The 22,155-nt window shown below is 56.3% G+C and overlaps 8 protein-coding genes across 8 annotated transcripts; 2 read left to right on the top strand and 6 right to left on the bottom strand.

Annotated features, from left to right (window-relative positions):
- Positions 1–118: 118 nt before the first annotated feature.
- MKK02DRAFT_29010 (P-loop containing nucleoside triphosphate hydrolase protein) lies at positions 119–2,779 on the top strand (the record flags this gene model as incomplete). The annotated part of the gene is made up of 11 exons (XM_053087686.1): positions 119–250; positions 312–376; positions 443–750; positions 796–1,153; positions 1,198–1,266; positions 1,311–1,345; positions 1,400–1,472; positions 1,518–1,930; positions 1,975–2,081; positions 2,131–2,517; positions 2,579–2,779. The coding sequence occupies 11 exons, from the start codon at positions 119–121 to the stop codon at positions 2,777–2,779; spliced, it is 2,148 nt and encodes a 715-aa protein (XP_052943160.1).
- A 411-nt stretch (positions 2,780–3,190) lies between these two features.
- On the bottom strand, positions 3,191–4,728 carry MKK02DRAFT_39075 (uncharacterized protein; the record flags this gene model as incomplete). Its single annotated transcript, XM_053090426.1, has 4 exons — positions 3,191–3,257; positions 3,303–3,319; positions 3,372–3,950; positions 4,114–4,728. 4 exons carry the CDS (start codon positions 4,726–4,728, stop codon positions 3,191–3,193), a joined length of 1,278 nt encoding a protein of 425 aa, XP_052943159.1.
- Positions 4,729–5,419: 691 nt separating this feature from the next.
- On the bottom strand, positions 5,420–7,173 carry MKK02DRAFT_39074 (uncharacterized protein; the record flags this gene model as incomplete). The annotated part of the gene is made up of 3 exons (XM_053090425.1): positions 5,420–6,079; positions 6,136–6,276; positions 6,316–7,173. 3 exons carry the CDS (start codon positions 7,171–7,173, stop codon positions 5,420–5,422), a joined length of 1,659 nt encoding a protein of 552 aa, XP_052943158.1.
- Positions 7,174–8,130: 957 nt separating this feature from the next.
- Positions 8,131–11,125, bottom strand: MKK02DRAFT_39073 (uncharacterized protein; the record flags this gene model as incomplete). Its single annotated transcript, XM_053090424.1, has 7 exons — positions 8,131–8,585; positions 8,639–8,778; positions 8,949–9,821; positions 9,944–10,066; positions 10,132–10,181; positions 10,330–10,358; positions 10,477–11,125. 7 exons carry the CDS (start codon positions 11,123–11,125, stop codon positions 8,131–8,133), a joined length of 2,319 nt encoding a protein of 772 aa, XP_052943157.1.
- Positions 11,126–11,338: 213 nt separating this feature from the next.
- On the bottom strand, positions 11,339–13,401 carry MKK02DRAFT_18349 (amidase signature domain-containing protein; the record flags this gene model as incomplete). Its single annotated transcript, XM_053085930.1, has 7 exons — positions 11,339–11,509; positions 11,570–11,767; positions 11,848–12,033; positions 12,096–12,389; positions 12,504–12,742; positions 12,847–13,024; positions 13,069–13,401. The coding sequence occupies 7 exons, from the start codon at positions 13,399–13,401 to the stop codon at positions 11,339–11,341; spliced, it is 1,599 nt and encodes a 532-aa protein (XP_052943156.1).
- A 484-nt stretch (positions 13,402–13,885) lies between these two features.
- On the bottom strand, positions 13,886–16,264 carry MKK02DRAFT_39071 (putative galactose transporter; the record flags this gene model as incomplete). Its single annotated transcript, XM_053090423.1, has 14 exons — positions 13,886–14,216; positions 14,281–14,383; positions 14,432–14,462; positions 14,533–14,640; positions 14,686–14,848; positions 14,897–15,152; positions 15,205–15,357; positions 15,410–15,577; positions 15,629–15,710; positions 15,759–15,820; positions 15,865–15,910; positions 15,958–16,043; positions 16,096–16,102; positions 16,148–16,264. 14 exons carry the CDS (start codon positions 16,262–16,264, stop codon positions 13,886–13,888), a joined length of 1,713 nt encoding a protein of 570 aa, XP_052943155.1.
- Positions 16,265–17,186: 922 nt separating this feature from the next.
- Positions 17,187–19,509, bottom strand: MKK02DRAFT_39070 (general substrate transporter; the record flags this gene model as incomplete). The annotated part of the gene is made up of 14 exons (XM_053090422.1): positions 17,187–17,245; positions 17,294–17,485; positions 17,530–17,648; positions 17,692–17,814; positions 17,860–18,033; positions 18,186–18,286; positions 18,421–18,645; positions 18,680–18,813; positions 18,857–18,874; positions 18,924–18,939; positions 18,987–19,099; positions 19,142–19,203; positions 19,254–19,409; positions 19,460–19,509. 14 exons carry the CDS (start codon positions 19,507–19,509, stop codon positions 17,187–17,189), a joined length of 1,542 nt encoding a protein of 513 aa, XP_052943154.1.
- A 426-nt stretch (positions 19,510–19,935) lies between these two features.
- Positions 19,936–22,087, top strand: MKK02DRAFT_18375 (glycoside hydrolase superfamily; the record flags this gene model as incomplete). The annotated part of the gene is made up of 13 exons (XM_053085935.1): positions 19,936–20,228; positions 20,264–20,383; positions 20,414–20,481; positions 20,515–20,581; positions 20,615–20,691; positions 20,732–20,853; positions 20,887–21,033; positions 21,084–21,191; positions 21,246–21,401; positions 21,451–21,506; positions 21,549–21,617; positions 21,678–21,903; positions 21,956–22,087. The coding sequence occupies 13 exons, from the start codon at positions 19,936–19,938 to the stop codon at positions 22,085–22,087; spliced, it is 1,641 nt and encodes a 546-aa protein (XP_052943153.1).
- Between the last annotated feature and the right edge of the window lie 68 nt (positions 22,088–22,155).

Below are 22,155 nucleotides of genomic sequence, written 5' to 3'. Positions count from 1 at the left end.
TATGAGTTGTCTGAGCTATATCTCTCCTTTGTACTCTACATATATCGCATATCACTATTGACATTGAGCTTAGAGGTGACGGAAATCAGTTAGAATCGAGCAAGCAGCGATTTCAACCATGCTGAAACACCCAAATTTGAAGCAGATCTTCCGGTTGGCTCGGGCACGGCGGATAGTGGTGGGGGTCCGGTATGAAAGCGGGACTGGGAGCGCTATGAAGGGGCAGTGGTCTGTGCGATCGCCCAAGCAGGTCCGTTGACATCTATTGGGCGTCTCTGAGGAAGAGATCTCGGAAGGATCTGACCCTGCAGCTGTACGACCATCTGAGCCAATATATCGTAGGACAGGAGCGGGCGAAGCGAGTGCTGAGCGTTGCGTGAGATACCCTTCTCCTATAGCATTCTAGAGAGCTTCCCCCATGGTCAGACTGCTGATATGATAGCGTTTTCAATCACTACCTAAGGATCACGCCGATTCAACCGCCAGAGACCGCCGATCAGACCTCAACCGCTCAGATTCCAGCGGCGGTCCCTGTCCCCCCTGCGCCCTTATCGCGAGCTACGGTCACCAGGCGCAGAGACAGCTCCTTCTCACCTGCTGGATCTATTCCAGACCCATCTCGAGCTGGAGCTGAGCTGGATGATGGGGTACGCCGAGATATCACCCGGGCATTGGGTGGCGACGGCGAAGGAGCCGATCCAACCTTGACGAACGATCTGCTCAACTCGCGCAGCAGAGAAGGGCAGTGGTGTGAGTCCTCTGTGTTTCTTCTCCCAATATCAGCTGACCATACAGCCCGTAATGGCGGTATCAATCGGAGCGATTACTTCTTCGGGGCTCGCCCTGCTCCCCCTTCCATGTCCCCTTCAAGTAACAAACCTGCCAAGCCACGGAGACCAATTTCCGACGAGGCCGATGAGTATCCCCCACCTTTCGACTACTCTCCTCGCGACCGGATCGATGCCGAAAAACGGAAAACAGCACGATTCGGGGAGGATGAGGCTGGGCCGAGCAGGCCGAGGCGGAGTGCGGACAAGGAGCGGGATGTAGATGAGATGAGGGCCAAGGCGGAGCTTGACGAAGGATTGAGGGGGAAAGGAAAGGGAAAGGCGGTGGAGGAGGTAGTGGTGGAGAAGAGTAACGTGCTGATGGTGTGAGTGCTTCATTCGCGGGAGTGGAGGGGAGCTGACGTATCAGCGGTCCGACAGGGACGGGAAAGACACTCATGGCCAAGACCCTGGCTAGAGTGCTGGATGTACCCTTTGCGTAAGCTTTGAATGCTCAAGTTACGGACGAGGCTGACTTCACAGATCCTGCGACGCGACGACCTACACCCAGGCAGGATGTAAGCTTGTGCCTTTGCCATGATGTAGCGCGTCAGACAAGCTGACCATACCAGATGTTGGCGAAGATGTCGAAAATTGCGTATTACGATTACTGCAAAACGCCGAATATGATGTTGGACGGGCGGAGTATGTTGTTCTTATATCCTGAGCTGAAATCAAGCTAATCGGCAGAGTCGGTATCATCCACATTGACGAGATCGACAAGCTTGCCCGGCGGGGCGGATCCGACTTTGGCTCGTGGGGCGGCGGCCGAGATGTGGGCGGAGAAGGCGTTCAACAAGCTCTACTACGTCTGCTCGAAGGCACGACTCTGACACTCACCGCCAAAGCACCGGCAGTCACCTCCGCTCCTACCTCGCCATCATCTCCATCCTCACCCAGCGGGTCAACACCGAGCAGTGGACCAGGCGGAGCTGGGAGTGGAAAGGATAGTCCAAAGGCAGAGGCGGCATTTGGGAACCCGCCAGGATGGGACCCGAACAATCCCATGAACCGGACGTTCGGCAATACAGGCGCTGGCTCGGGGAAGAAGGGCGTCAGAGAGGGCTTACCTGGATTTGGAGGTGGAAGTGGGGGAACGAGCAGTGAGTACTACCTCTTGGGGTAAGAGAATCAGCTGATGAGCCAGGCGGGAAGGGGGAGACTTTTGTGGTGGATACCAGCAACATCTTGTTTGTCCTCAGCGGCGCCTTTGTCGGATTGGACAGCATAGTCAATCGGCGACTAGGGAAAGGAGTAAGCTTAGTCCCTTTTTGGCTTCTTCCGGACGCAGCTGATCGTTTAGTCCATCGGCTTCGGCGCCCCATTACCTAAACCCCCAGTCACTCCCGAAACCACCTCCTCTGCCTCTATCACCCCTCTCAAAGGCCTCACGACGGCCGATCTCGCCTCATACGGTCTCATCCCAGAGTTCCTCGGCCGACTACCAGTCCTCAGCACCCTGCACCCGCTCAGCATTGAGGATCTCGTCCAGATACTGACGGAGCCCCGGAATGCCTTGGTCAAACAATATCAGGCCAGCTTTGAGAAGATGGGATCAGAGCTGCAGTTTACGGATGGAGCGATTCGACAGATCGCCAAGACGGGATTGCAGCGGGGTGGGGGCGCAAGAGGCTTGAGGGGGATTTTGGAGGAGGTTCTGCTGGATGCGATGTTTGAGGTGCCGGATAGTGTGGGTCCCTCTTCTCTGCGCTGAATGCAATCGGTGGACATTAATGAGCTGATGAGTTCAGTCAATCCGATATCTGATCATCACCGAGAACGTCGTTAACGGCTCTGAACCAGCACACTACTTCAGCCGGGGGCAACGGGTGACGTTCCTGAATATGCTGGAGGAGGAGAATGCCAAGACTCGGCCGGCGTCCACGGTCGAGGCAGAACAAGGGGAGATGGAGGAAGAGGTGGAACAGGAGCGATTGAGGTCATCGGGTTAGCCGCAGCGAGGGGGAGGATGTCGGCGGTAGAGGAGCTCTCGGTGTGCCGTTTCAGTGTAGGGCAATTTGCGTAGTTGTATCTGTGCGGCGTCGATGTATCCCTGTCCAATCGCAGAGAACGATCATCGTCCAAACGAGTGATTAGATAGATCAGACATGCAATGGGAGAGGACGACAAATCCGTTACGTTTCCCACTGCAAAGAAGTGAGGCCGCACTAGAATACATCCACTCAAGCAGAGGATACCGTGGTTTCGAGGAAGGATGTACATTATGTGCAAGCAGGGGGCGCGAAACACTCCTCGCTGACTAATATATCAGCTTCATCCATGTCTTTGGGCGGGATCGGGCTCACATTCCCCCTCTAGATCATCGCAAGGACACGCAATCCCCCATCCGCCTGAGCAGCTTCTCACCGCCCGTTGACCGCTTCTCGCTCGTCGGTGTCCGAAACCTTGACCCAGTCCTTGAAATATGGGCTACTCCATCAGCCTTCGAGTGGATCAAAAGTGGAAAGGACTTACTGATCATCCTGATCATCCTAGCCTATCATACCAGCGTTGGAGTATGCCCCAAGCCTTCTTCTTTCCCACCTTTACACCCCGCTTCTCCCATCCTTCTTTGCTCATTCTCTGAGCGACCCTCATCTTCTCGATGATCTCCATCGGCACCGTCTTGGAATCGTAAAGGGTGTAGTGATGCCAAGACCCCACGGACTGTTCCTTGAACAGTTTCGCCCGATTCTTAAAGTCTCTGGTGGACCAGTCGGTATATATGAAAGATTGTAGGTCGGGCGCCAGTATGGACCCCTCAATCGGCCAGGGAAGGTCCGCGACTTCGGCAAAGTTGTTGTAAAAACGAGCGTGGATTAGACATTCGTCGTCTCCCGGGCCGTGGTAGGACGAAACGACACCAGTCATGGTGCCCCCGTTTCGTTCGATTTCGTCGAGCCGTTTGAAGAGGTCGTGATCCCCTAGTTCCACCCGACTCCTAAGCGTATGGACCGTGGCGAGCTCGCCCGCTGGCAGGTAGCTAGCCAAGAGCTCCAGCAGAGCCTCTGCGCTGGGAGTATCGGTCGTCGGATGTGGAGCTGATGATGTGGGATTGCCATCGACCGCCGAGTAGTCATAATGTAGTGTCTTTAGACTGGGTATTTCGACGGGTTCACTAAACTAGCCTGTCAACTCAATATCACGTCGTTGGTGTACGAAACGGCAGCGCAAGCACACTTACGAGTTCCTCCCATCTAGGGGACTTGCTTGGGCCTAAACAAAAACGAGTGAGGCTCGGGAATCCTCCCCGACTGATGGCCTCATCGCATATGAGCCCACCCACCCGAATTGACCAATAAAGGTCCGTGAGCGAGGGGAGCTCGGCTAGCGCAGACGATAGGTCGTCGTCCGAGAAATCCTGATAATTTAGAAAGGGGAGGATGACCTGCCGCAGGCGAGGACTGTGCTTGACGATTTGGGTGACGATGCGGTGCGCGTCCCAGTCGTCATCTCCGTGATCGTCACTGAGGTTGAAACGAAGCTTTTCGATGCGAGTATGATCATCCTCGTCCACCAGCTTGTGGCTGACGAGGTCGACGTTGAGGGCGACCAATGCCGGGGCGGCGCTGCAGAGGAGCTGGCAGATGCCGCCGGACCAGAGCGCTCCGGGCCGAATGTGGATGTGCGTGAGACGACCGAATGTGAAGTCCATCCCGAGGAGTTTTCCCTCCAGCGTCTCGCCCGGCGCTACCTGAGGGGGGCCAAATTGGTGTTTCGCCACCCCCAGGATTTCCAACCTTTCTAGGTTTGGCTGTACCAAGTCCAGCACCTGGACCATTCCGTGGACGCCTCCAGGCTCTGGCTGGATCATGAGCCGTCTCACGGCCGCCCATTCCTTCTCGCCTCCCTTCCTGATCCTCCCGGTTACGAGCTCGCGCAGCCCTTCTTTTCGACGCATGGCTACAGCGCCCCCCCTCAGCAGCCGTCCATGGGCGCAAGACCGGACTCCCATCCCTGGTATCCTTCCCGGTAGATGTGATCTCGATTCCGTACTTAGGAGAGAGCGACAGCTTCAGCTGCGTCCATAGTCGGGAATCAATCTGTGACGCGTAGAGTTTGCACGTAGAGCCGAATTTGACGAGTGAGGGGCCATCGAGATGGTCTGTGACCAGGCGGAGCAGCTCGGCGGGGAGCGAGAAGATAGGCGGAGGCGAGAGAGCGTTAGGAGAGACCTAGCCGATAAGCTCTTCGCTCGGTAAAGTAGAAGATCTGAAGCTGGACTGAGTGGGGGAGCTCACCACTTCACCGCTATTGAATGAGCGAGTACGTAGACCGCGACTGGCTTTTGACGACATTTGAGACTCGCTGGTGTGAGCGTGCCTACTTCAGAAGCGAGAGAATGTGGTATGAGGATCTGTCTATGCAGTGACGGTAAGTGGTGACTGTGAAAGCAAGATTGAGAAAGAGCAAGAGCAAGGAATGCGACGCGATCCGGATGAGAGGTGGACTTGACTTGCTCGGCCATTCAAGTGATGAGCTGGGCGCAGAGTGCCCGTCGTCCAATCTAGGTCTGGTAGAGTATACATAGGCGTCCTGTCTCGCGGCATTCATCCCAGAGCTTGTCCCCTGCACCACTTCTGCCCTCGTCATTAGTCGGATTCCGATGAGTCCGTTTCCTCGTCCTCTTCCTCCCCCCAGTAGTCTTTCCAACAATCTCGCAAGATCTTCCACGCCTTGTCTCCGACAATCACCCCCCTCCTATTCCACTCCCGCTCCGATAAAACCTCGACCATCCGCATCTCCTCCAGAGTATGGAGCGGTATCCATTCGCCTTCATAGTGCACGAAATCCTGCCACACATCCTCCTTTTGCCGATAATACACCTTTACCCGCTCTCCTCCGTCTCGGGTACGATAGTGGACGAGCTCGCCGACGGAAGAACTCGACACGTTCTCGATAGGGCAACGAGCGTCCAGTACCTCGACGTAGCTCATGAGAAGGCAAGCGTGAAGGAGGACCTCGTCTCCGTGATGATAGGACGAGATAACGCCCGAAGACTCGCCGGCAGGATTGATGGTGTCGATCTCGTCGAAGACACCGAGGCCTCGGTCATAGTCACGCGATGCGAGAGGGATGATAAGTTGCAGGGCAGGGGTGTGGACGAGCATATCCGCGAACTGGTCGTTCATGGGCTGCACGTCCGTCTCGTGATCAACCGACCGTCGCGACCCAGCTGGACGTGGGTTCAGCGTATAGCGTGGGTCGTAATATATCTTTTCGAGGCCGGGAATGGTGGGAAGATTGCGGAACTGCGATCGTCAGTGGACTTGCTTTGCCAAGCAGACACAGCTTCTTGTCCGCTCACTATTTCCAGATCATTCCAAGTGCATAGCACTAGCCGCTTCAGACCAGTAAATCCCTCACCGCCCAGGTCCTGGACCTCTTCCCAAAAAGTGTGAGGACATGTCCAATGCAGATCCTCCAGCTTTTCCAGCCGACCGATTGCCTGTATAACATCTCGGATCGCACTGTCATCACAGCTCACGCTGAGCTGGCGAAGATCCGGACTGGATCCAACGATGAGGATGAACGCCTCTTGAAGCTGGCCGTCCGGGACATCATCGAGATGCCAGTTCATACGTAGACGCCGGATCCTGGTCCGTTTTGGGCGTATGGGGGATAAGGGAGTCTGTGTGCAGCGATCACCGATGCGGATCCGTTGACATTCGATGTCGAGGGTATGGAGGTTGGGTGCTAGGGCGCATATCGAGACGTAGATGCCACCCGAACAGGTGGTATCGGGTCCGATCCGGACGTGGGTGAGCGCTGGGAAGCGGAGGTGAGACCGAGGGAGATTGAAGTCAAGGGTCTCATAGCTTAAAGGGCAGTCCCGCTTGTACTGCCAAACGTCCACCGGACCGATGACTTCCAGGCTTTCGAGATGCGCCGACGCCAGATCTAGCAGGGTGAGCGCCGCCCGAACCGCGCCTGGTCGGGGATTGAAGACGATAGACCGGACGAGAGACAACTTCCGCTTGTCCGCGCTGATGATGATTTGATTCGTCCGCTCCCGCAGAGCATCCCGGATGCGCTCCTCCGCTGCCCGCTCTTCTTGGGCTTCCCACTCCTGGTATGATTTGCCCCTGTCGCTGTCCTCCGTACAAAGGTCCGGGTAGGGCTGCACCAAGGGTTGCTCCCCGTAGTGATCAGGCAAGCGCAGGTACAGCGTGCGCCAGAGCCGCTCGTCCGCCAAGAAGGTGGTCGCGCGACTGACCCGTGATAGCTCGACGAGACTCGTCTGGTCCAGGGAGGAGGATACGAGGACGAGTAGTTCGCGAGGGAGAGATGAGAGGGTGGTTGTGGGCCGGGAGGCGGGGATTGGAGGCGGTATAATCGAGCTCATCTGCAGGGTCAGCTGGGAAGGTATCGGATCGAAATGAGGATAAACTTGCCTCGGTTCTGAACTAACTAAACCGAAAAGAATGCAGGTTCGACGCGAGTGAGCTCTTGAGTATCTACCAGCTGTAGATGGCGCTCTGGGTACCGGATTATATTGTCCTATACGAGTTCTGGAGCTCTGGAGTGAATGTAGAAAGAAAGTCGATTGAGGAATGCGGAGTTGGCGCGCAACTCGACCCATTCAAATTCGGGCTCCGCGCGTATCCGGCTGACCCATTGGGATGCCAGGGCGGTCCCGCGGTATGAAAGCAGTTCCACAAAGACCGCATAGCTCTGCTTATACTCCACTCCTCATCTGATCAGAACCGTCCGACCAGTACATGCACCTTACAAAACAAGCGGAGACGAGGGACGATTCCAAAGTGAGAAAGCTGATGTAGCTGTCTCCGCATGTAGCCATGCGACAGCGTCTGAGACCTCATCCATTATCTATCAGTCAGCGATCACCACTTGTGCAGTAGATGGTAGATCGGCTCACCTCGACCTCTTGGTCTTGGGCCTCTAGCTACTCGGCGCCCGCTCTTCCGCAGCGCGTCGTTGGGGATATAGCTTCTTCAGCGCTCAGCCGAGGGTCTTAGACTTCTGGTATGCGGTTCTGATTTGTCAGCGAGAACGCTCGCTGGAGAACGAGAAGACTGCTCACCTTGTCTTCGCAGCGTTCATAACGCCTGCAATATCAAGACATCCACGGTCCGGAGATCCCCGCAGTCCGCCAACGCCCTCCAGCCTGCTCTCATCCTCTCCGCTTAGCTCCGTCTATGCCCCTCATCCATCATCCTTGCGACCGTTCCTCGCTCCATGCCGAGCGACATGTCCGACACCACATCGCCACATCATCGAGATCGCTTGTGCGACTGCAAAAATCAGCCTCGCGCCCGAAGAGAACGAAACAAGCACTCACTCAGGTCTGCGCATCCATCAAGTACCGCTGATACCACTTGTCCAGAACCGCCCACGCCTCCTCTCCAACATCCACATACCGATGCTCCCATTCATCTCTGCTCATCCCCTGCACGATCCGCATCTCCTCAATGATGTCCAGAGGCACATTCGATGATTTGTACAGAGTATAGTGATGCCAGATCTGGTTGGGAGATTCCCTGTAGATCTTTGCCCTGGTATTTACTCCGCCGACGTGCACTTGAGCGTATCCGAAAACGTGATCTCCGAGCGAAAGTTGAGCCGGGTCGACCGGCCAGAGAACGTCCGCGGTCTCGACGAAGTCGGTGAGCAGTCGGACGTGCAGCAGCTCGTCCTGGTCGTCGCCGCGATCGCCGCGATCGTAGGACCATACGGTACCGGTGAGGTCGCCTGAGCCTTCGACCCCGTCCAACCGTTCAAAGAGATCGTGGTCGCCTAGCTCGACAGGTTGACGTAGCGTATGTGTTATGGCTAGGTCGCCGTCCAACAATGTACAGGCCAATCCTCAAAGAAGGTCTTCTGCAGTCGCCTGGTCCTCGCCAGTGGCAATGGGCTTGGCCGGAGTGTTGATGGACGAGTAGTCGTAGTACAATTCTTGCACATCTGGGCATAGGATTTGGCGGTCGAACTGAAAGATCAGCTGTGAGCGAGATTATCACTATGACGCCACTTGCCAGATATTCCCAGCTTGGGTTAGTGCTTGGCCCCAGGCAGCAACGGAGAAGGCTGGGGAAGCTATCGTCAAAGAGCAGTTCCCCCGAGGCACGCCAGAAAGCATTGGCTTCGACTGGCCAATACAGTTCCTGCAACGACTCGTGGTCGGCGAGAGCCTCAAGCAGACCCTCATTTGCCTGCTTCTGATACCCCCGGAAGGGAAGGATGACCTGACGAAGGTCCGGGCTGACTCGGACGATCTCCCTGACGACGCGGACAGCTTCTGGGTCCTCGGAGCCGTCTGATCCGCAGAGGCTAAACCGTAGCCGTTCGATCCGAGTCATCATGGTGGGTGGGAATTGCGTTCCGGTCGTAGATATCCCCGGCGACATGCCGTGACATCCGAGCTCGACATTGAGCGCGATGAGCGCGGGCGCTGCTTCGCACAAGCGCAGACAGATGTCGCCGGACCAGACCGCCCCGGGCCGGATGACAACGTGTGTGATGCGGGTGAAGCTGAGATGACTACCGATCATCTTCTCTTGCAGCGTACCGCGCTTGAGGATGTACGGTGCGTCGGTAGGGAAACGACTCCCCAAGCCCAGGATCTCCAACATCTCCAGATTTCCCTGCACGAGCCCCAGCACCTGGACCAACGCCTGAGCCGAGCCACGCTCTGGCTGTATCCTGAGCGTCTTCACGTTCGCCCAATCCCTGCTCCTCCCCTTCGCTATCCGCTTCCCGATGAGGTGCGTGAGGGTCGCCTCGCGGGTGTAGCTGATCTCCTTGGCCGCCTTGGAAAGCTGCCCTAGCGGACCATCCGCCTCGATAGGCACGCGCACGGCCGGGACGTCTCCGTAGCGCGGTGGGAGGTAGAGATTGAGGTCTACCCAGAGCCGATGGTCCAGTTGAGGAGTGAACTGGCGGCAGGTAGAGCCGAATCTGATAAGAGAGGACTTATCGAGATAGTCACTGAGATGGTGGACCAGTTCTTCGGGTAGCCGATACTCCTCGGCACTAGACTTAGCCAAAGGATGTCCTGGACCCAGCTGAGATCCACTCCTAAGCCTTGCATTCAACTGAGCCGGTAAGATAGTGACTGGCAACTCCATCTCATCTCTGAGAATTACGACGCATACAAAACCGGGATCGAGGTACCTCCCCCATCATAAGCCTGCCGCGGACCCAGTCTTCCCTCGCCCTCGCCCCGCTGCCGCACCCACACCGAGAAGGGATACACATACGCGGCGCACAGGGTATGACTAGGAGAGTCAGCTTCTCACCCCAGAAGACCAGAGTTGAAGCTTGCCACTAAAACGACACTTACAGCTGAGATCCCTCTTTCCCAGTATTGTTCCTCACCCCCTCCCATCCCCGCTAACATCAGAACCAATACCGCCGTCTTCCAGTCCGCCAACACTGCCTACGCCACATGTCTCACCTTCAACCCTCGCCCAACCCACCCGCCAGCATCCATGGGAAGGGCGATCCGCGACTCGGGACATTATGCGTCAGGCGGGCAGACCTCGGTTCGGTCATGGTAGATTTGCTCGACTGGCAATCAGCTAGGCACGCGTGATTGGGCTTTGGTCATAACCAACGAAGTCACGAGTAGTCCCGGCAGACTCACTGGTACGCACTATTCCACCTCCCTATAACTTGCGACGCCAACCCTCATACACCGCCCATGCGTCGTCTCCCACCTCGACGCCTCGCCGTTCCCACTCTTCCGCCCCCACCCCAGCTGCCCGCAGCATCTCCGCGATGACCTCCAGCGGGACCTTGGTCCCGTCACGGTCGACGCAATCATGCCACCGAACGCCTTCTGCCTTTGACAACAGGCGGGACTTGACCGGTGATCCCGCTCGGGCAGCTCCGGGCTTGATGCTGGACCCAGGAGCTGAGCGGTGATAACAGTAGAGTACGTTATCTCCGTGGACGAGTGTGGAGATGTAGAAAGTGACTTGATCCGGTTGCGGGGTGACCGCAGTGGACGGGTCGATTGGGAGCTCATGATAGACCGCTTGGTCCAGATAAACAGTGATGCTGTGAAGGAGGGGGAAGTCGTCATTGAGGTCGGAGAAGTGGACATTGCGGGTGACGACCAATGTGCGGACCGCGTTGGTGGGCAAGGCGGTAAGATGCAGATTGAGGGGCGCAGAAGGATGACAGATGACGAGGAATGCGGTGCTGTCCCGGCTGAATCTCGGCGAAACCCTTATACCGAGTGGCAGTGTGGCAGCAGTGTGGCGGCGGTCGCATGTTGGTTTCGGAAGTGAGACATCTTGCCTACAGTGTCGCAGGGTGTGTAAGAGGGGCATGTTCGCGTCCGCAACAAGCCAGAGTCTGTCCTTCCCTGGCTTGGATGCTTTTGGACGTCTGACTGGGAGTCGAGTAGCTTCCAACCCAGGTTCCAACCTACTCTCAGAGATACATCAATATTGCTCATCTACTTCTACCTATTATCATCGCATGCCTCGCGGATCAAGATGCTACGCTCGCCAATTCCCAGCTAGATCATGAACCTCTATGCCCTAGGCATATGTGGTCCAGTCATGAGCCTGTTCCCAGGCATATGCCGCCGCGTAGATCTTCGGCTCGTCGTAGAATTTGCCGACGATCTGGACACCGACCGGTAGAATGGCGGACTCGTCGAGCAAGTGAGGGAGACGGCCAACAGGCAGAGAAAGCGCGGGGAGACCGGTCTGTATGTCAGCTGGATACTTTAATACTGGAGATGAACAGCTGGCATAGAGGGGACTTACGATGTTGAAAGCGCTGGTGTTTAGCGATACGCCAGCCGAGTTGATCATGAGATCGGTAACGCTAGCGTTCTTGACGTCGTCCAGGAGCTTAGGGGCGAGGAAAGGGACAGTGGGCATGACGAGGAGGTCGTATTCATCCAGGGCGGAGTAGTAGGAGTCGCGGAGCTTGCGGATGAGGTTGGTGGCTTTGCCCATAAGCTGGAGGTCAGTAATCAGACCCACCAGGATATTCGAGAGGAAGGGGTATGGGTACTGCAGCAGGAAAAGAAGCAACTCACAGTAGGAGGCAAGTTCTCCCAGCCCCAGACACCGTTGATGAGTGTGTTTGCCCCGCTCGCAAACATCTTGTCAAACTTCTCTTGGGTAATGGGCAGCATCTTCTCCGTAAGATCGTTCATGCAGAGCTGACGGCGACCGCAGTTCTGGCCGAGGAGAGAGGTAGTTGCAGAGAGGCGACCGCCGACCTGTGGATCAGCTTGAGCTCAACTCCAGCTTGATTGCCGTCAAGCTTAGACGCGAGACTCACAGCCCAAATCTCTGGCGCCAGCTTGTGCATCCCCACGCTGACCTCACCCACCTCCGCCCCGAGAGCCTTCCACTCTTCCGCCGCCTTGCGCACCAAAGCCGAGACCCTCGGATCCGCCATCGACGTCTCGAACCCCTCGGTCATGATCCCGATCTTGAGGCCTTTGACGCCTGCCGTGGCGAGCTTGGGGTAGTCGGGAACTTGGTCAGGGAAGGGGCAGCCGGCGAGCTGACGGTCGTCAATCCCGTCTGCGCCGGCTATGGCTTGGAGGAGGAGGGCATTGTCGAGGACAGTCTACTTGTCAGTTATATGTCTAGGTCAAGCTGTAGACCAGAGGGAAGAGGGGAGACCAAGTATAGCGAGGAAAGGGCAGTACCGCGACCTCCGAAGGCGGGGGCTTAGACTCACCTTGGTCATAGGTCCAGCAGAGTCAATGACCGGCTCCAAGCTCGCAATACCGGTGTAAGGAACGAGTCCGGTGGTAGGCTTCAGTCCGACAATACCGCTCAGCGCGGAGGGGAGACGGATCGACCCGCCCTGGTCACCGCCAATACCGAGATCGACGAGACCACGGGCAACGAGGACGGCGGTACCGGATGACGAGCCGCCAGCGGAGAAGCCCTCTGCGTGGGGGTTGGACATGGGACCTGGGCGTCAGCAGGAGTCGAAACATCATTAGGGCACATCGAGCTGAGTTTGAGGTAACAGTCCAAAAGCCGGGGGATGAGATGGCAAAAGCAAAGGCTCGTACCCGATGCAGCAGAGCATGATACGCCCCAAAGACTGAGATTCTCGCAGACCGCTTTGCCGGTGACGATACCGCCTTGTTCGAGGATGCGAGTCACGAGGGTAGCGTCGGTGTTCGGTGTCCAGCCCGTAAAGATGTCTGTACCGAGGAGGCATGGCACGCCCTTGACCGCTACATTGTCCTGCCTCATCAGCTTCGACCTATATCCTTCATGATCAGACTGACCTTCAAGCAGATGGTCTTGCCCGTAAGCAGACCACCCTTCTGTTCCTTATCTTCGATCCGGCACTTCCAGGCCCACGCCCCAAACTCATTATCCACCTCCTCGGGACCCTTGATATCCGTCCGCGGGAACCGCTTCTCATCGACTGTCGGGACATAGTCTTCCATCTGGTCGACCTTGTTCCAGACTTCCCATAGCCCCGTGAGGAGGGAAGTGTACCCCTCCAGATCCTTCTCGGGGCATGTGAGGCCGAGCTTGGCGAGTGTGGTCGGGACCGAGGAGGGGGTGATGGGGTTGTTGGGAGAGAGGGTGGCGGGTGCGAGAGTAGACGACATGATGCGTTTAGTGTTGCGCGCTGGACGGAAGAAGATGAGCTACAGTGAGGCGGGAATGGCTGAGGCCCATCCTGTCACCCAGCTTATAATGCTTGAGAGAGAGGAAGGGGAGTTGGGCTGTCTAGGGATGTTGACCCGAAAGCGGATCGGGTTCCCGATATCGGCTCGTCGGAGTTCTCCGAAGGGCTTATCTTTGAGCCTTCTCTCAGCTCTGACGGTCCACTGCGCATGCGCAGTGGCGGTCCGAAGAAGCGCCAGATAAGCCCCCTGACATGATAGCCACAAGAGAGAATGCATGAGACCGAACTAGTTGATAGACGAAGGAAACGTATTATGGGGAAAGCGAGCCATGCGGGATGCTCGATACAGTGTGTGGAGACGAATCTCAAAATCACTTCTACCTTCTCGGCCTCCAGACACCCCTTCTCAGCCGCCTCACTCCATGCCTCATCCTCCTGGCTCAATCCCGCTTCGGACGTCAGACTTATCGCCTCTCCTCCTTCTCAGCGTTCCCAAACCGCTTTCCGCCACCCGCACCGTGCTCCTCGTGCTTGACCTCCTGTGCGACCTTGTCGAGCCCGATCTGCTTGGCGATACGCTCCCTCCTCGCGGCGTCCTCGGCGCCGCTTGTGTCCTTGAAGATAGCGTCGACTTCTTCGAGTGACTTCCCCTTGAGCTCGGGGAGGAGGAGCCAGGCGTAGAGGAATCCGATGATACAGAAAGCCATGAAGACGAGGTAGGTACCGTAGCCACGAACACCGACGGTGCGGAACATGACCGGGGTAGTGAGGGCGACGGTGAAGTTCATGATCCAACTAAAAGGGTCAGCGTTGTGTTGAAGAGAGAGGATCAAGGAGGTCAGATTGGGCTCGGACTCACTTGATGGCGGATGAGATAGACATCCCCTTGGCGCGCATGTCAAGCGGGAAGACTTCGGCAGAGACGACCCAGGCCAAAGGACCCCAAGTGACGGCAAAGTTGGCTATGGGTCAGCAGAGCGGCCGAAGGGAACTCGGTAGAATGTTCTCACCGATGTACCAATAGATCATGAATACAGCTCCCTGTCAAAGTCAGCTCCGTTGCTCTTTGCTCGCCATGCTGCATGTATTCGTCATGTGAGAAGAGACTCACGTTGCCGGCCGCTTTGTTGCGGAACTGCTCTCCCGGGTTTCCACCATAGACAGCAATCACTGCCGCCAATACTGCATGTGAGATCGCCATGTTTCCCTCTCCCCACATCTACCTGATCAGCTTGGCCTTTGAGACGTTGTGAGGAGGACCCACCAGGATCCAGCGTCTGGGCAGGTTGTCGACGAATAGCACGGCTGGGATGGTGAAGATAAAGTTGACAACACCGACGATACCGGTTGCGAGGAGGGGGATGGATCCACCGGACAGACCGACCTGCTCGAAAACAGTAGGAGCGTAGTAAATGATGGCGTTGATACTGGCAATCAGCACGTATACTCTGTCTGAAGGAGTGCCTAAGACTCACCCTGTCCACTGTTGCAGAGCCTGGGCACCCGCACCGATCATCAACCGGTGTAAAAGCGAGCGGGTGGTCAAGAGGCGCTTGTACTCCATCAAACTGACGTGGAAGTTGACTTCCTCGGTACCGTACCGCTCCTTGGCCGCCTCTCTCTCCACTAAGCGCTCCGCCTGCAATGCGCGGAATTCGTATTGGACCGCTGGATCATTTTCGGGCTTACTCCGTAGTTTCGCGAGACCGACGAGAGATTCTTCCTCGCGACCTGTACGTCAGCTACAATCTCTGCCGTGGGTCAAGTGCCCGTCCGCGCTTACCCTTGAGCATCAGCCAACGGGGAGAGAACGGCAGGAACCAAGTTCCCGCACAGAGAACAACCGCTGGCACAAGCTGCAGAGCAAGCGGGAGACGCCACGCTGCCTCCGATTGGCCTGTCATCGTGGCAGCGTCAAATTGAGTACCGCCGATGACTGATCATCAGCTATGGATTGCCAGGTACAGTTGAAATGAATGTGAGCGTACAATTGGTGCCGTAGCCGATCCAGTAGGAAATCAAGATACCGAACGTGATGGCCCACTGCTGAAGGGCAACCAGCGAGCCTCGGATACCAGGTGGAGCAAGCTCGGCGTTGTACATGGGGACCAACATGGAGAGAGCGCCCACACCCATACCGGCGAACCACCGACCAGCTGTGCCGTCAGATGTATTCACACCTATCCCGGTGCGACGCTGTGACTCACCCCAGATACAGTCAAGGTTGCTAGCGCCAGTCTGTAGGGCTGTACCCATCATGAAGACAACGCACCATCCAGCGATCGAGTACTATCACGTCAGCGTGCGCATCAAAGCTGTCGTTGCGGAAATGCTTACTTTGCGCGAGTAAACGTCGGCCAGGGGCCCGGCCATGAGGGATCCGACGAAAGCACCAAGTTCTGCTCGTTAGAGCGGCATATCATCCCAGGACAAAAGAGCTCACCGAGAATAGCGGTCACAAGACCACGGGTAGTCCCATCTTCTGCACCCTACAGAATCAGCTGGATCTAGCGGCTGTGTGAAAGGCGAGACTTACCATCGCTGGGAAACGGTACAAGAAACGCTGCATAACCTGTACACTCGAGAACACACCCTGATTGTATCCGTACAGAACACCACCGACTATAATATCAGTACCATACAGCACCAGCCTCATCGAAAACTGGGTACACACGCGAGGCCTGCAGAGTCAGTGATTGTCCATCATGGTTCGAGTGGACACTTACAAACATCGCCAAGCCCAGAGACTTCTTGTTCTTCATCAACCCGCTGAATCCAGCCTCTTGGGAGTTGGCAAGGAGGGCATCGTCGAAGCCTCCTCCACCGCCACCGCCGCCGCCCATTCTGTTCTTCTTTGCGTGTGTAGGTGAGTAGCCCTAAGCGGGTATGTAGTGGCCGATCTTTCGAGGTCGGCGTGGATTAGTATAGATGGTGTGTGGAAGTGAGATGAGGGGCAAAGGAGAATTTGGAGATTTGGAGAGGGATGGGGTGGGGCACTGGGGTCCAGCTTATAAGATGGGACGCGGAAGCTTCGAGCAGGCTTGCGGCACGGGGTTACAAGTCGTCCGAGGTCAGCTGAGTCTAGCTCGAGTGGGCGTTAGAGAGGGGAAGCTTTGTATAGTACGTCGCCTGGGGTCCCGCTCCTTGCTGCGCGTGACCCTTCTCTTATTGACTTGTTCGAGACTGAAGAGAAAGCGCCGAGAAGACGCTTTCGGCTCTCCCGCGGTCACACATTTTCAGTCAGGGCCGAAGAACGACGTCATTCCTGACGTCAAAGAAGCTCCCGGGCTCGGCGCCGAGAGTATTCCTCCGTGAATCACGGCATACCGCCCACTGCCGCCGGCACCTGCAGGTCCGTGCATCTCTTTGCGTTTTCGAGAATTTCTGTAGGGTGTATGCGAGGTGATACAGGACATCAAGCTCAGACTCGCGGCACGCTTCGGATGCAGCGTCAGAAACATGTAGCCAGCTACTTGGAAAAGCCCGGCAGTGCCTTCCGATCTGTCTAGGGTGACCACGCGCGATGGGGGCTGGACGTCGACACCTACAGAGCTGTGTGCTTCGCGCCTGGTTCCCTCGCCGTACCATCAAATACCTTGTGCTGGTGGCCGGTCAAATCGTGGTCTGTTCGACAAGCACAAGATAGTAGTACACTTTGCATCCCCTCTGATACGCAAAAACCCTCCTACTTATTTCTAACCTGACTGACCAATGACCGGTGACCCTTACAAATCCCACCTACCCAGAGCTCAGCGCTACCTCACCTCAGACCGATTCGAGTCTGTTCTCGTGCGGCTTCTCACCCGCGTCCTTCTCGACCGCGTCTGATGGATCAGCGTATGTTGCCGCAAAGCCGACCGCGTGAGACTTACTGTCAGCCAGCTCCTTCTCCCTCGTCCGACCGTCCACGGCTTCGACGTTGGCGCCGGGAACGATCCAGGGGTGGTTGCGGAAGTAGGAGTCCATGTCCTCGAGAGTGCGGCCTTTGGTCTCGGGGAAGAGGAGCCAGAAGGTAAGGGCGTTGGTAGCACCGCAGACGGTGAAGACGAGGTAGTATTTCCAGCCTGAAAGATCAGCTCTGCTCTGCCATCCGAGAAGGGCAGCTTACCAATATTGGCAAAGGCGATGGGGGAGATCTGACCGATCATGAAGTTGGCGAGCCAAGCAGCCATGGTGGTGAGCGCGGTAGCCTTGGCGCGGATGGCAGTGTTCATGATCTCCACGGGACTGAAATTAGCTGCGTACCGGGACAAAAGATGAGACGACTCACTACACCCAAGACAGGGGACCGATACAAGACGAGAAGAAGAAATTGTAGATGTAGATGAAAGCGACGAAAGCGATTCCCTGGCCCTTGGTTCCGACTTCATCGTAGAACTGCTTGGCGAGGCCGCTGCCGGATCAGCACAGATCTGAGGAATAGAGAGTGGGTACTTACGTGCAGATAGCGAAGCAAACGGAGGCGATGATGTTCCCCCAAATGAGTGGCGGCCTGCGGCCGATACGGTCGAGGAACATGACGCATACCACTTGTCCAAGGAGCCCGATGACATTGTTGATGGAGTTAATGAGGAGAGCGTCCTTCTCGAAGCCGACCGACTGGTATATTTGTCTGTTGTGTCAGCTACATAGCCCAAAAATTGAAGTTGAGGAGGAGGGATGCGAAACATGAGGAATGTGGAGTTTGCCACCCTCGATATCGACCATATTTCGAGTTTTTGTCCTTCCAAAACGATCAAGAGAGCCCTGGAAAGCGTAGCTTACCCCGCATAGTACTGGATCGCTGATACACCTGTCATCTGCACGGAGAACTGGAGGATAATCCCATAGATAACCTTGCGAAGATTGGTCCGATCGGAGAAAATCTGACCCGTCAGCGAAGATTTCGGCCTATGTACGCCGTCCATTTTCACGCCACCGCGAGTATGATCCAGCAGAGGGAGTCACAGACGCGGCAGGGGCGATCTGGGGTAGAATTCGAGCATAAGAAAGTACTCACCAAACCCCAAGACTGATCCAAAGCCGCCTCCTCAAGAACCTTGCGACGCATGAGGTCAAATTCGCCCTGTACGAATGTGTCGTTGATGTTGCCCCTGGCGTGCAGTCGTCCGAGAGTCTGAAGAGACTCCTCCTCGCGGCCTTGAATCATGAGCCATCGAGGGGACTCGGGGAGGAGGAAAGTGAGGAAGACGAGGGGAACGGCGGGAAGCATCTGGAAGGCGAGCTGGGTGTCAGCGTCGGCGCAAGCTAGAACTCACGGGTAGTCGCCACTCCAAAGCGGTTCCAGGCTGAGCGACGGAGCAGCCGTACCCGATCCACCCGGCGACGAAGGCTCCGATACCGATGAAGAGCTGGAACGTGGCACCGAGGCGACCGCGGTTGGACGGATGGGCTGTGGGTCAGTATAAGACTCAAAGAGGGTGAGGGTGGCTTACCGATTTCGGACTGATATACTATCAGAGTTAGCGTTTATCACTTGCTGTCAGTAGTCAGTACACGCACGAGGAGTGAGCACACCCTGTACAGTCAGCAGTGTATATGCCTCCAGGTTCAAGCCAAACTTACAAGCATCCCGATAGCGAACCCAGCAAAGAATCGCCCAGCAAGCATCATACCCGCACTCTGGGCTCCAGCCTGGAGCGAGCCTCCGAGCAAGAACACCAGACCAGAGCATACGACTACTGGTCAGCCGGTACTCGAACTGAGCACCGCAAACTCACTAGCTGTCCGTCGGCTGAACTTGTCGGCGATGAGCGAAGCGGGGATACTGCCTACAAAGGCACTGAACCATCAGCCCACGTCTCTCTCCGCTCAAACATGGCCTCAACTCACCCAAGGAGTAGACTTGACACGATGAAACCGATAAAGTTCTCGTTGTATCCGGGCGAGCCGATACCGGTGCCCATACCGACCGTCTGGAGGAAGTCCTTGGCGATGAGGACATAAGAGATTACCGCGAGATCATAACCGAACAAGGCTGCGCCATTGCTGCCGGTCAGCATCGATAAGACCACTCAACTTTCAGGTGAGCAGCTCACGCAGCAAAGCAGGCACAGAGAAAGTTGTAGACTTTGGGCGGAAGCGCCATCTTGGAGACTTGAAGTTCTCGATGAAAATTGGAAGGATTGGGGTGGCAAGGGACAGATGAGGAGCTCCCATGATCTTCTTGTTATATCTTAGCTCTCTGAAGCGATGGCATGCCTTCAGGCGGAGGTTTAGACGGACGATTTCCAGCGAGGAATGCTGTATATCCGGGCCGGTTACGTTGTTAGCGGGCCCGGGCCGGATATCCAGGCACGCACCACATGACCATCACCATCTTCCTAGATCTCTGCTGCCTTCATCAGCCAAGCTGATCAGCAGGACGGCCGATAAAGCGCGCTAGTGGCTAATGGTCCGGCGGATACCCTTGATTATGCGCCTGTACGCCTCGAAAGGACGCGCCTTATCCTTTGTCCACCACACTCACTAGATGACCCGTGATACTGACACCGACTCGGACAGATCATACATCATGGTTTCCTCTCACCCGTCCTCGCTTACCTCGTCGCGGCTGACTGTGAGCCCTTTGGTCCTCGCCAATCTAAACTCGGAGCCCGTGTCCGAGCTTCTCTACTCGGGCTTCCTCGAGCACGTGGGGAGGTGCATCTACGGCGGTATCGTCGACAGTCCGAAACATCCGTCCCCGGCGAAGCTGCTGGAGACGACAGATCACGGAGATGAAGTGAGCAAGGGAAGGCTGGGGTGGAGAAAGGACGTGGTGGATCTGATTGGGAAGAAGGGGGATTTGGAGGTGCCTATGCTGCGGTGGCCGGGAGGTGAGCTACTTCCTCGGCGTACAGTGAGCATGCTGACTCGCCGGGGAACTTTGTCTCCAACTACCATTGGGAAGATGGAATCGGACCGGTGGATGAGCGGCCGAGGCGCATTGAGCTGGCTTGGTTGTCAGATGAGTCGAACAAGTGAGTACTAGTAAGGTAGCGCTAATCCAGATTCGGGACGAACGAGTTTATCGACTACTGCCGGAGGACCGAGTGCGAGCCGTATATCTGTCTGAATAGTACGTCTGCACGCTTTCTTGGCTGACAGGTAGTGGGCACTGGAACTCTCAATGAGGCGCTCGCTTGGCTCGAATACTGCAATGGGGTCGGAGACACTCAGTGAGTTGTGCCCCGGGCTTGGCTAACGACCAGCTGGGCGAATCTCAGGCGCAAGCACACAGGCCGACATGAGCCCCACAACATCAAGTACTGGGGTCTTGGCAATGAGAGTGAGCTCGTTCCCTGCAGCTTCGACTTTGCTGATTGTAGTGTGGGGTCCATGGCAAGTCGGCAACCTCAAAGCGGCCGACTACGCCGAGAGGGCCAGGATCTGGGCGCATGGCTTGAGGCTCGTTGATCCCACTATCAAGCTCGTCTCGTGTGGCCGAGAGGTAAGTTAAACCCCATACCAAGCTGACCACTAGGGAAATGACGAGTGGGACGAGGTCGTGCTCAAGGCCTTGATTGGGTCGGTCGACATGCACTCGATCCACTTTTACTCTACGCTCAGCCAGGAGAAGGTGAAAGAGGTCAGGGGGCTGGAGTATGAGAATAACGTGTTTGGGCCTGCTGTGAGTCCAGCTTGATCCCTGACTTTGTGCTAGACAAGCTGAAAGTCTAGGCGGCGGACAGAAGTATTCAGCTCTGCAAAGCCATGATCAACAAGATCAAGATTGAGAAGAATCATCAGCGAGTCGAGACCCGGCCGATCAAGGTGGCGTTCGACGAGGTACGTCCAGACTGTTTCTCTCTCTCTCTGCCAAGACGCCTTACTGATCAGCAGTGGAACGTGTGGGATGAAGTCAAGGCGCCCGGTTCAGGGGGTCTGGAGCAGTCCTACGACTTTACGGACATGCTGGGCTTTGTCGCTTGGTTGAACTTGTTGGTCAGAAATCATCAGGATTTGGGTCTGGCTTGTCTGGCGCAGACTGTCAACGTGGTGAGTAGACGTTGTCATGGTCGGGACGAGGTGTATGGCTGACGGTCAGATCTCACCTGTTATGACCCGCCCGGATGCCGTCCTGAAGCAGGTCATATACTACCCGTACGTCCCTCGTACTGCCCTTCTTCGTCAGCTGACTTGCAGGCTCCGCCTCTTCTCGCGCAATATGAAGGGTGGACATACCCTGCACCTACCGCCCACCGCAGATGTCTAGTGAGTGCCCTAACCCCCCACCTTTCGCAGATATCAACAGGACGCAAGCTGACAACGGAGTAACGGCGTCACATACCCCCTTTGGATCCAGGAGATCTGCCCACCGTCCTACATTGACACCTGCGCGATGGCCCACTCCTCGCCCGAATCCAAGAAGATCAGTATCCGGCTCAGCATCCTCAACAGACACCCGACGGCCGACTGGACGCTCGATCTTCGGGTGGACGATATGAAGGTTGAAGGGGTGGAGGTGCACGAGATGTGGTCGGATGACCTCTCTGCCAAAGTGAGTCTCGCTGTACTGGAGACGGGTGATGAAGGCCTGAGCTGAAACTCAGAACACGTTCGAGGACCCTGAGCGGATCTTGCCTCAAGTCACCAAGTACAGCGCGAAGGAGTGGGCCGGCAAGAAGCGGGTGGTCAGGGCGCATTCTTGGCAGTTCATCTTTGTCGAGGGGACGAAATTGTAGAGGCTAGATTGAGAGTTCGCTGTATGAATATCCAAACTATGATATGACTACAATGTATGTCTCGAAGC

Source organism: Dioszegia hungarica (assembly GCF_025882075.1).
Source record: "Dioszegia hungarica strain PDD-24b-2 chromosome Unknown MKK02contig_18, whole genome shotgun sequence".
NCBI lineage: Eukaryota > Fungi > Basidiomycota > Tremellomycetes > Tremellales > Bulleribasidiaceae > Dioszegia > Dioszegia hungarica.
Note: the sequence above shows the minus strand (reverse complement) of the source record. Positions and strands in the feature narration are given on the sequence as shown.